The sequence below is a fragment of the Scleropages formosus genome, chromosome 13 (assembly GCF_900964775.1).
Source record: "Scleropages formosus chromosome 13, fSclFor1.1, whole genome shotgun sequence".
In the NCBI taxonomy this organism is placed as follows: domain Eukaryota; kingdom Metazoa; phylum Chordata; class Actinopteri; order Osteoglossiformes; family Osteoglossidae; genus Scleropages; species Scleropages formosus.
Genome location: NC_041818.1, coordinates 29,319,413 through 29,331,205, shown reverse-complemented (window position 1 = coordinate 29,331,205; position 11,793 = coordinate 29,319,413). Strand labels below are relative to the sequence as shown.

The 11,793-nt window shown below is 53.8% G+C and overlaps 1 protein-coding gene across 9 annotated transcripts; it reads left to right on the top strand.

Moving 5' to 3' along the window:
* Positions 1-481: 481 nt before the first annotated feature.
* On the top strand, positions 482-10,632 carry tsc22d4 (TSC22 domain family member 4). Of its 9 annotated transcripts, none has more exons than XM_018733735.2 (4): positions 482-996; positions 2,250-3,328; positions 3,467-3,630; positions 9,449-10,631. In XM_018733735.2, exons 2-4 carry the CDS (start codon positions 2,411-2,413, stop codon positions 9,807-9,809), a joined length of 1,443 nt encoding a protein of 480 aa, XP_018589251.1. In that variant the 5' UTR covers positions 482-996; positions 2,250-2,410; the 3' UTR covers positions 9,810-10,631. The 9 variants fall into 9 exon arrangements, with proteins under 9 accessions (XP_018589251.1, XP_018589254.1, XP_018589255.1 ...); XM_018733738.2 differs by lacking the exon at positions 482-996 and having other exon boundaries at positions 1,163-3,328; positions 9,449-9,500; positions 9,655-10,629; XM_018733739.2 differs by lacking the exon at positions 482-996 and having other exon boundaries at positions 1,163-3,328; positions 9,449-9,505; positions 9,655-9,707.
* The last annotated feature ends 1,161 nt before the right edge of the window (positions 10,633-11,793 follow it).

The following is an 11,793-nucleotide window of genomic DNA, read 5'->3' as shown; positions in this document are numbered from 1 at the left end:
AGGGCTCAGTAAACTACTCTGTACAGAGAGTCCAGTTCAGTTCAGTGGCGTCAGAAATCCATGTCCAGTGCAGGATAGTTCTCTATCTAACACACCTGAGTGTAGTTTAATACGGTACAGTTTAGTACCCAGTATGGTGCAAAAGGATAGATGAGTACAGATGAGTACAGATGAGTGGAGTCGAGTAAAGTTCAGCAGAGCACAGTACGGTAGTGTTGGTACAGCGGAGTACAGTATGGTACGGTACCCCAGTGTGGAGTACGGTATACCCCAGTACAGTGGAGTACAGCACAGTACTGTCGATACGCTGGAGTATGGTAGGGTACCCCGGTACCCTGGTACAGCGAAGTATGGTATATGGTATGGTATGGTACCCCGGTACAGCGGAGTACAGCTTAAGGGTGGAGAGCAGCTGATGCCCCAAGCACCCCCCTGCGGGGGCGGAACTTCCGCAGTGGGAGAGCAGCGCTCGCTCGCTCACACACACACACACACACACAGAGAGAGAGAGAGAGAGAGAGAGAGAGAGACGTGTAGCGGAACGTGTAGCTGCTACAGGGACGTGTAGTGACGTGACGTGACGCGGCGCTGCGCTGCGCTTCGACTCGACTCTCTGCTCCGTAACTTCGCGGAATTTTTTGGATCCAGATCGGGGTCCGACTGCGGAGACATCGCCGCCGCCGCAAAGGGAGGGAAGAGCAGCGGGAGCGGAAACACAGGCGCGAGGCGGAGGAGGAGGAGGAGGAGGAAGAGGAGCAGCGGCGGGACGGACGGCGGCGCGAGCGAGCGAGGAGCCCTTCGCTTCGGAGGCTTCGCTACAAACAACAACAAGTTACAAGAACAAGTAGCGCGTTTGAATTGAAGCGCCGCGATGTGAGGGACGCAGTAAAAGTGAAGTAAAAGAGCGAAGAGAGGGTAACTGCGCGGTACGGAGCGGATGACGCCGCAGACACGGGCCGTTCGCTCCGTCTGACTCTCCGTCACTCGAAAGTTGAGGTAAAAAGAGCCGCTTCGGAGCTTCGGTCGGTGCGTCGACGGGTCGCGATGCTAGTAGCAGCTGCTAAGTGCTAACTAGCGCGAGCTGCTCCATCATAAACGCGCGCGCGCACACACACACACACACACACACACACACACACACACACACACACACACACACACACACACACTCTTTGTGCTCAGAGCGTCGCAGCGGTGAAACACTTTTTTGTTGACACTGACTGAAACCCAAAATAGTGAAGCGCCGGTGAGTTGAGTGACGACGTTCAGTGAGTCGCAGTTTCTGGAGCTTTTATTTAACTTATTCTTCTTTCCTTAAAGTTAGTCACTTACTAACTGTGTGGAGTTTCGAGCGGAACTGGGCTCTTCAATGTCAGCGCACACTTGACACACACACACACACACACACACACACACACACACACGTGCTGAGGTGACAGTCACGCACAGTCACAGTGAGAGCACTGCTGCTGAGGGGCCCCAGTGGGCGGAGACACGGAGCCCCGGTTGGGGATCCAGCAGGTCCAGGGTCCCATCCCATGATGTGTCTCCGTTAGAAGACACACACACACACACACACACGCAGAGCCACGCACTCCTGGCCTGTTGGGAAACGTTCACTTGTTGTTCGGTGTGTCAGCGACGGAAACGGAACTGTGTGTTTGCAATGTCTGTGCTTCACCTTCCTCTCCAGAGCAAGGCTCCGAGCAGAACGCCGCTTTTACACCGTTCCTACTGTCCCCGGCGCATGTGCATCGCTCTCCTCTGTAGTGGACGCCATCCTGTAAGGTCCATTTGCGCTCACGGCGGTTCTGGTCTGAACTGGTGAAGAACCAGTGGTGACCTGAGCAGCTGCACAGTGTAAAACTGTGCTGCGATATATAAATACCAGGAGTGTGTCTGCTGCAGTCCTCCCTCCTTCTCTCTCTCTCTCTCTCTCTCTCTCTCTCTCTCTCTCTCTCGCACACACTCACTCACTCACACACACGCACGCACGCGCGCACACCCTGTTGCGCAATAAGTGGTAGGCTTGGCCGCGAGTCAGTCCTGTCCTTCTGCGAAGGTGGAGTGCAGTGGGGACTGGAGGCTCTGCTCTTAACTCGGCTTCTAAACCGGTTTCAGAAACGGTTTCCCTCCAGAGCAGCGTCTCCGGCGGCATCCCCAGTGTGATCGCTGCTGTGCCTTAATATTTATCATCAGTGACGTCACTTGAAGCCGTTCTGTTTCCGTCCCTCTCCCGTCTGCGGCAGTTTACCAGGTTTTTACCCTTCTCGGAGAGATGGGACGACTGTGCTGTGCTCGGTGCTGAGACTAGCTGTGCCTGCGCACATTGGCTGGGACCATGTGAGAGGGGACTGGACCTCCGAGCAAATTAGTCCTCAAGTGACGATTGAGCCCTTCGTGGAAGGAAATGAGTGGTGGTAAAAAGAGAAGTGGTTTTCAGATCACCAGCGTGACGTCGGATTACGGCCCGTCACCCTTGGGCACCTCCCCTCCCCATGGGGCGTCCGTCTCGGCAGACCCAGACGCAGGGAAGGAAGTCCTCAATGGCACCCCCTCGGGAGCAGGAACCGGCGAGTCGGGTGACCATAGGCCAGCCTTCAGGTCCGGCAGCCTTACGGGGGATGATGGAGGTAGGTTCGAGGCCTCGGTCCCCAACGGACCGGTGCTGCTGGACGTAGTGAGGAACGTCCAGCGCCACGCTAGCACCAGCCAGCCCGGCACCCCCAGGGCGTTGCGGAGGCACGCGGCGGCATCCCAGGAGCTGACTGCCGGAGCGCAGTCCCCCCAGTCGTCCCGCTTCCGCGTCGTGCGTCTGGGTCAGGGCCTGGGGGAACCGTACCGGCGTGGCCGCTGGACCTGCGTAGACTTCCTGGAGCGCGAGGGCGGGGAGGAACGTGGCCTGCGCCGTGTGATGGATAGCATGCGCCACGCCCACTCCCTGGAGTCTCTGGAGACAGTGGGGCTGGGTGGGGTAGAGGGTGGATTCAAACCCCTGGGGCAGGTCCGTGCCTTGAAGGCCGGCCATATGGTCCACTCCCAGGGCACGACTCACCTACGAGCACACCTGGGGGGTGAAGGAGGGGTGCTCGGTAGGCCCTCGTGCAGAGAGCAGGGCGACACCAAACTCTGGACCTTCTCCAGCGGCCCTCCGTCCCCCTCCCACAGAGAGCGTTTCAACGTCAGGCTAGTGGAAGCCGCTTCGCCCCCTCCTGGCCAGCAGCAACAGGACGCCCGGGTGCGCTCGCCCCCGCACTACCTGTCGGCATCTGGACGGCCTCGCCACATCCCCCCTCCTCTCCGCCTGGACGTGGACCCTGTGGGCAAGGTGAGTGCGAGTGCCCCAGCCCGCCCCCCAGCCTGAAGAGCCTTTCTTTCTTTCATTCCATGTCCAGGTGTCCAGTTCTAGAGTTCCAGGTGTGACGGTGCTTCCTGCAGCATTAATCCCTTCCTCTCCTTCCCACAGCCGCTGCTTCGAGAGACACTGTCTCAGCCCAGCTCCCCTGGACGTGCCCTCTCCAGAGACGGGCTCTTCCAGCACGCAGTGCAGCCCAGCCCGCACCCATCGGCCCTGAGCCTGGCACAATCCATGTTCGGGGCCGAGGGCTCCTTCGACCTGGACGACGACAGGTAGGGTGTAGGATGGGGGGGTGGGGTGCTGGGGGAGGTGCCCCCTGTTGGTTAGTGTGTGTAAAACACTTGGAAACCAAATTTTGCACTGGGAATCTTACTGGTTGCATGCAAGTGGAGAGACACTGACACCCCCCCGGGCTTCTCATGTTTGTTCACCGGGGTATTTTTACACTTGGGATGGACCTGCAGAGTGACATTTTTAAACCGAGGCTGAAAAAGTATGTGCGGCAGTCGCTTGCATGCCCCCCCAGCCAGGGATCTCTCGCCTTGACCCCATTCCTTCACTGTGGTATGGATCACTCCTATCGCTTGGGGTGCTTGAACTTCACGCCTTCATGTGGACTGTCACACAGAGGGCGTAAATACCTGAACAATGGTGTCGACAGCCATTTGCGCACGCACACACACACACACACACACACACACAGGCGGACTTAGTGTGCTACAGCTGAGGTATGCACACAAAATCCAGCCTTCCTTTTACATTTACATTACGTACATTTATTAATTTAATAGGTGCTTTTCTCCAAAGTGTCTCAGAGAACAATACAGTGCGTGCAATGTGTTACATCCACATTTTTGCCTTTTTTCTGTGTTTAATGGTGATTGGAATGGCTGGAAGAGTGTGTGTGTGTGTGTGTGTGTGTGTGTGTGTGAGAGAGGGAGAACCTGTGCTTCGAGACAGACAGACACATGGTCTCAACATGCCTCATGACGCCTTGGTCTCGCTGAAGAAACACAAACGGCAGGTTCTCCTCCTTCCTCACTCTTGTCCTCCAGTTTAACGGCAAATTTCTGGCTGTGTGTGTGCGCGTGTGTGTGTGTAATGAACAGAGCCTCTATTCAGGGAGGAGAGAGACAAGGGAGGGGGGACTGATGGGTGGAGCAGGGGTGTGATGAAGGAGGGGGGTGGTATTGAGCCCATTGCAGGTCCACCGGTGTGTTGCTGTGTCTCAGAATGGTTCATGTGTAAACTGTGTGTGTGTTCTGTTACACTTTTCTGTGTTGTGGACATGTTGGGTCTCCTTCATGTTACCTTTGTGAAGTAGGTCTGTCTTGTCCAAACTCTTTTTTTTTTCTTTTTGGTGTGCGTGCGCGTGCACGCACTGTTTGCACAGTGTGTGTCCAGCTTGAACCCTTTGCACTGAGGGGAATATTGTGTGAACAAGCTTTACTGATACCTCTTTATCTGTAGTGTCTATATGAACACAGCAGTGTGAAAACAGTGACTCATGCTGAGCTGCTTCAACACACACACACACACACACACTGTGGAAGTAGCACTGAACTCTTTAGTGTCAGCTTTCTTCTGAAATGAGTTAAGTGTGTGTGTTGGAGGCAGAGACATGTTAGATTAACTCCACCACTTTTACTTAAATAAAAATCTGCAAAAATTGTGCTTTTCATAGTATCAATACTTTGTTTTTCACTCCTGAAAATGTCACTATTGCTGAGGACATGACTGTGGATTTCATTGGCTGTTTTCAGCTGTCGGTCACAGCCAGTCAAATCCTCAGTTGCAGACAGTGAACCATTAAAAAAGCCTGTTCGCTGTCTTTGCCTGACTTTTTGTTGATTTCTTTAGCCACAGATGGTTCTCAGTCACTGCTTTCCCTGCATTGAAACCAATCAGGGCTTAGGGCTGACTTCTATCCCTCATTGACTAAAAAGTTTTTTCCTGTTGTGTGATTCTAATTGTGTAAGAGCTCTTAAAGGAACTCTTTTTTTTTTTAAAAAAAAAAAAAGGGTTAGCAAGTCATTTTACACATTTTTAAGACTATGGCTTATATAGAATTTTTCATGCATGATCTTAGTAACGTTAAGCTGATGTATGGATGAGTGACCCAGTGTAAGTAGTGTATCTAGCAGTTTGTCACCCTGGTGAATAAAGTGTGTGGGCTGATAACACTACATAGAGTTCATTGGAAGTCACTTTGGAGAAAAGTGCTAAATAAAAAAAATGTAAAAAGTTACAGAACTGTGAAAAAGTATTTGTCCAGTTTGCTTCCACTTTTCTCTGTTTCTACAGTTTTTCGACTTTCTGCTCCTCCTGCTGCCGTTTTGCCTTTGAGCAAAGCGTTTATCCTAAACTGCTCCATGGTGAATACTGTTTTTTTTTCTTTTTCATCAACTACCTGTCCTCTGTAGTGCTGCTTGCGTGGATGTTGGTTTGAATCTGGCTCAGTTTGTCCGCGTGGGTTTCCTTCAGGTGCTCTGGTTTCCTCCCACGGCCCAAAGATAATGCATTTCAGGTGAATTGGTGACTGAATAACCCATAGCGTGTGTGTGAGTTTGTGTGACTGCTGCTTCTGTACTTTTTTGTCCTGATTCTTTTAATAAATGCAAGGGCTCCACGGTGAGCGAGTGCTAAGTACTCCAGGGACCACTGTAGCAGATGTTCTCATCCTTTCGGATCTCATTTATTACCTGGAAGCATCTCAGTGGTGTCTGATCCCCTCCCCCGGATTCCTTTTGGACAAGCCTCGTCCGTGGAACTTCTCCTCACCTCAGGAGGGTCACCTGAATGTTTCCTTTGCTTCGAGTGGCCTCTTTCGAGGTCAAGCTGTCCAAACCTCACTGCCCTCTTGTTTACACCCCGGCTATATAGCTGTGTTGGCCAGCAGGGGGCGCCAGCACCCTCTTAGCCAGGGGCACAGCAAAGAACAATGAGGGGCAGGCATGTGTGTGGGGGGGGCACTCTCAATGGGCCTTTCACCACAGCAGCCCACTGTGCTGTGACTCATGGCCTGCGTGGGCCCACAGCGACGCACGTGGCTCCCTGCAGCTCCCAATCAACCAGGGGTTCCTGCTGACCGCGGCCCGGTCCCGGATTGCTCCTGGACCATTTCAGACCTGAACCCCTCCCTGACCTCACTGGAGGGAAGCGGGAATGCACCGCAAGCAGCCCGGTCACGTTCTTTGAACTGCCCCTGCTGGGGGCTGTGCATACGGGGGCTGTTTTCTGGACTGGGCACTGTTAGGGACACAGTGTCCTCAGCCCTGCCTTTGTCCTCAGCCCAGCCAATGAGAGTGCAGGGCGGCATGGAGGCGGTGGGGGGTGGGGGGGAGCAAGACCCTGTCCAGAGGATGCGCTGGGTGCCCAGTGAGGGGAACACACACGTTAATGCTGCAGCGTACAGCTGGAACTGGGAACAAGGAGTACGTGGCTCAGCATAGAGAGGCTCGAACCTGGGTTATGAAGCTCTCATTACCGTAATTCTTTCACAGCATCAGGACCGTAGCGTTACTGCTGTCATCACCCGACACTTTGTCTGGCTGGACGCACATGGCTGACACCGGACTGGACTGGACTCATTATTCAGGGAATGTAACACATCTGGACGGCGTTGATGGACCACGTCAGCCTCTGACCAACACCTGGAAGTGAAATGAATGTGGAGGAAGTGCCCTGGGCCTGTGATTTGGAATCCGTGCCAGGTTCTCATTGGCCTTCAAGACCCTGGAGCTTTGGGCTGCACTCGTGTGTGTGTGTGTGTGTGTGTGTGTGTGTGTGTGTGTGTGTGTGTGTGTGTGTGTGTGTGTGTGTATTTATGACTGGTGAAGCTCTATTCAACACATTTACACAGACAATCAAATATAACTTGCTGTGTGGATAGTTAAAAATATAATTTTAATAGCAAACATAACCAAGTTCCGGCAATGAACAAGTGAGTAATTTAGGGTTTTTTACACTGGCTCTTCGTTGTAAACATTTCCAGTTTATTCATTCATTTTAACTGCATTCTCTTCTAAACCACCTTCATACAACTCACTTCTGCAGTGTTGACAGCTTCCGTCTGCTGTTGTGAGTGTCAGTGATCAGTAACAAGATGACGGAGGTTGTTCAAGTTCATGTGATCAGTCAGAACTGAGTAGTGGAGTCTTACAGTATTTTCATTAATTACAGCGATTCCTGAGATTTCTGCAGAGCCAGTAGGTGGAGTGACGCTCATGTTAACCCTTTATTGCTCTGCGAACGCGCCTTTCGTGGGAACTTGAGGGGCTGCTGTACTGGGCTGACCTCACAGTGGTTCCAGCTGCCAAGGAGCTCCTCCTCCATGTGTGTTCCTGTAGAAGTCCACGCAGAGGCTGCGCACATGTAGCGCTTCTGAATTTGAGTGTAAACGGTGCCGTGCCTGTGTGTCAGGGAAGCCTGTGTCGCGTGGCCGTCATTTGCCGCGTCCACTGGCTTGAGCAGCATCGCTCCGCCATGTTTGTCAACGTCAAGGAAATCGTATCCAACTTTGAGACACGGGGGCAGCCTCGGCGCTTGACCCAGCTGTCAAACCCTGCTCAGTCCACAGCCAGGAGCGCTCTCAAGTCCTCCAGCATCAGATCCAGCTCCTCCGAGCGTCTCGGTGTGCCGCCGTCCTCGTCCTCACCACGTTGCCATCCTTGCTCCGCCCCATCCTCCCCCACCCTCAGGAGGGGCCTGTCCTTGCCCCCCCTGGATGTGCGCTGCCCCCCATCAACCCTCTGTTCTTCCCACCCCCATCTGCAGCTCCTTCCCCTCGGGGAAGATGCAGGGGGGACATGGGGAGACGGTGGCAAAGGGAACCTGTTCTTAGGCACATCAGGTGGGGCTGGACACGGGACCCGGGGCTCTTCCATCGCTTCCGAGCCCCCCGCTGCGTCCAGACGCCCTATGAACTCCACCCGGCACCGTGAGCGTAACGTCTGTGCTCCGCAGTGGCCACCGTGTCCTTGTTGGTGCCGCAGCACTTCCGCCCACAAGTCCTCATGCGCATCACCGAGCCTTTGCGTGTGGCCTGGGGAGACCACCCAGCCACATGACTCCGCCCCCAGAGCCCACCTGGAGGAGGATCTCTCTGGGTCCAGTGGGACTCTGAGTGGAGCTCCAGCCTCGAACCCGGGGGAGTCTGCTGGCCATGTTTCTTGCTGCCAGCTCTCACTTGCTCCTCCTGCCTCTCCGTCCACCGTAAACTCCGCCCACTTCCACAGCTCCAGTGCTGAGGCTCGGAAAGGTCCGACTTGCACGTGGCCCCCTCAAGACTCTCCGGTGTCAGCGAGAGCCCAGATTCCTGTTGCTGCACTGCGGGGAAACAAGGCTGGGGTCACGGAGCAGGTGCGGTCCTTAAGGTCTGACTGCACCCATGATGATGCCACTGGGGGGTGCGTTTCCTCTCTGCGAGGGTCTGGCTACGGTGTAACCATGCCGACGAGCACAATGACCCCAGTGGTGCAGCTGGGCCTAGTGGGCATCGCACAGGAAGACACGCCCCTGTCCTCTTCCTCAACAGTGTCACCTGCCGGTGGGAATGGTGAACTCAAAGCTTTATGGCCAGAGGCAGCACAGTGCTGCATGGCCTCGGGTTCGGCTGTGAAGGTGGGAGTGTCCAAGCCAACGGTGACAGTCTGCAGTCGCAGCTCGGACAAAGCTTTAACGTCCCTTCTGCTCTTCTTCCATAGGTAATCTGGGTGGAGCCTTCAAACGTATGTCCAGGTCATTGTAACGATGAGTGCAGCACTGGTAGCATAGTGACAGGAGTATAATGTGGACTGGTTTGGGGTGGGGGTGGGCAGTAACACTAGTTGTTATTCACACAGCGTGAGGGCAGTTTGGAGGGTCTGTGTGTGTGTGTGTGTGGACATTGCACATTGATGTGTCAATGCACAGAGTTGTATAACGGTGTAGTAGAGCCCTTTGCATTCATGGCCACAGGGGGCTGGGCGCTCACTCTGGACCTTTGTGTGTCTCTCTCTCACACACACACACACACACACACGCGCACACACACACTCTCTGTGGCTGTTGCTGCTTTGTTACCTCTCTGCTGCTCTTTGTTTCTTTCAGTGCTTCGGGCGGCAGCATGATTGCAATCGACAACAAGATTGAGCAAGCCATGGTAAGGTGTGTGTGTGCTTGTGCGTGTGTGCACATGCAGCACATACCTCAATTACATTCCCGTGAACACGGCGGGCCGACTGCGTTCCGCCTGCTGGGCTGCGCCGTCACGCCCAGTCACCGGGGTCAGTGTGTGTCCGGTTGCCCCCCTGCAGGACCTGGTGAAGACCCACCTGATGATGGCCGTGCGGGAGGAGGTGGAGGTGCTGAGAGAGCAGATCAAGGAGCTGAGCGAGAGGAACGCCCAGCTGGAGAGGGAGAACCACATCCTGCGTGCGCTGCGGGAGCGCGAATGAGGGCCTTGACCTAATGTTTGCACAGTGACGTATGTGGTGTAGGGTCTTGCAAAGACTCATGGGAAGGAGCATGTGGAGTGAGGAGGTGTGTGCAGTAGGGGGTGCCATAGAGGGGGGGATGAGGGTGAGTCCATAGCTGAGGGCTGGAGAGGGATTGAGCACCGCAGTCTGTGAACAGAGCTCCAGCCCATGAGCACGCACCCCCACACACACACACACATTTTCATGTAAATACACAGCTGAACACTCTTGTTTCTAACACCCACAGTTAATAGCGTTACCAACATGATGGTTTTAGTGATGCAGATAATTGTAACTTTATTGTCGATTGACGACAACGATGGTGATGCTGATGCTGCCGATGGCCTTTGCGCTCCTGGGGCTGGGAGTGGTTGTGGTCTCACACGGCTTCTCGTAGCTCCTTGTCAGCTCCGACCCCCCGCGGCCCACAAGCCGCCTTCCTTCGCGATTGAGGCTCTGCTCAAAACCGGTTCATTTTTCACTGCTGAAAATGATGCGTAAGCCATGTCACCCTGTGTTTTACCCTGCGTACCATTGTACACACCACTGTTACCCTGTTCGGCCCTTCCGTTTCTCCAGCGTCAGCAATCAGACCGTGTCTCCTTTTTGAGGTGCTCCTGTTTCCACATGCACTTTTGTATGCGACTGTTACATCAGCTCCTTTCTTTGTTTCCCTGCCACATTTAAGTCTCCTTTTCTAAAGTGATGGTGTATAAAGTATTAATTATTTGTAATTGTAAAAAAAATTAAATACAAAAATAGAATCTAATAAATAACTTGGACTAAATTTTGTCTCGTCTTGTTTTCGGGAGCATAGAAAAGCAGCATGCAGCCAGCGGACACACCACTTACTCGAGTACAACATTATTTTACATTTACACACTTAGCGGATGGTTTCGTCCACAGCGACTGGCAGCTATTTACCCATTCATACAGCTGGGTGGTTTTACTGGAGTAATTCGGGGTAAATACTTTGCTCGAGGAGGTGGGATTTGAACCTGCAACCTTTTGGCCCAAAGGTAGTAGGTCTAAGCACAGGTACTCGTCAAGTGCGTTCACTGGAGTAAAAGTGAAAAGAACAGGTGAGTGTCCAGCGCAGCGAGTGAGGGAAACACCCGGATCTGTGCGCTTACAGCATCTGACCACGTGCCACCGCCTCTCTTAACCGTTACTGGGCTCGCGGCTCGAGCGAGGCAACCGGAGTCGAGTCGAGTCGAGTCCTCCGTCCAGCTGAAGCCCTCGTCCGCAGTTTTCTACTAGAGTAAATCGGGACAGACGCAGCAGGGGGAGGACTGGGATGCGAACAAATGACCTCCAGGGGCTGAGCCAATAAGCCGAGCGGCCCGCGTAATAAATAAAGGACTCGGAAGCGCGCATGCGCACGCGCAGTCAGTCTCCGGCGGTTCAGCGTTACTCTCCGTAACACTTAACAGAACAGCCGACACGCAGCTCGCAGCTCGGCGGGGTCTACGGGGGACGCTGTCACGGCTTGGGACAGCGCGGAGGACAAATGACCTGGACAAATTTTGCTGCGACTCGTACCGTGAGCACAGCACAGCACAGCTGCAGCGCTTCAGATTTACGCGCGTGTCTGAAAGAAGATTCAGAAACCGCATCAAAATGTGTGCATTATGAAGCCGCGCGCTAGTACTGTATTAAAATTTTAATTTTCATTTCACTACAGTCTGAAATCCTACTTATTGGGGAGGGGGTGAAGAGAAGAAAAAAAAAAAACTTGCGGACGCGCTTCGCTGCTCCGTCAGCGTCCCCTTCGACAGTAGACTAGTTACGCCTGGCGCCGGGAACCGGAAGCGCTGGACTCAACAGTCGACTCGTCAGGTCTGCTCTCCCAGCAGGAACCGGAACTATAGAAATTAGGAGAACAGGGCTCGCGCCGAAAGAAGGCGGGAGGGAATTTGAAAGAAGTGAAATTAAGAGACAAAGTGACGGATGAAGACATTGTACTACAGTAACGAG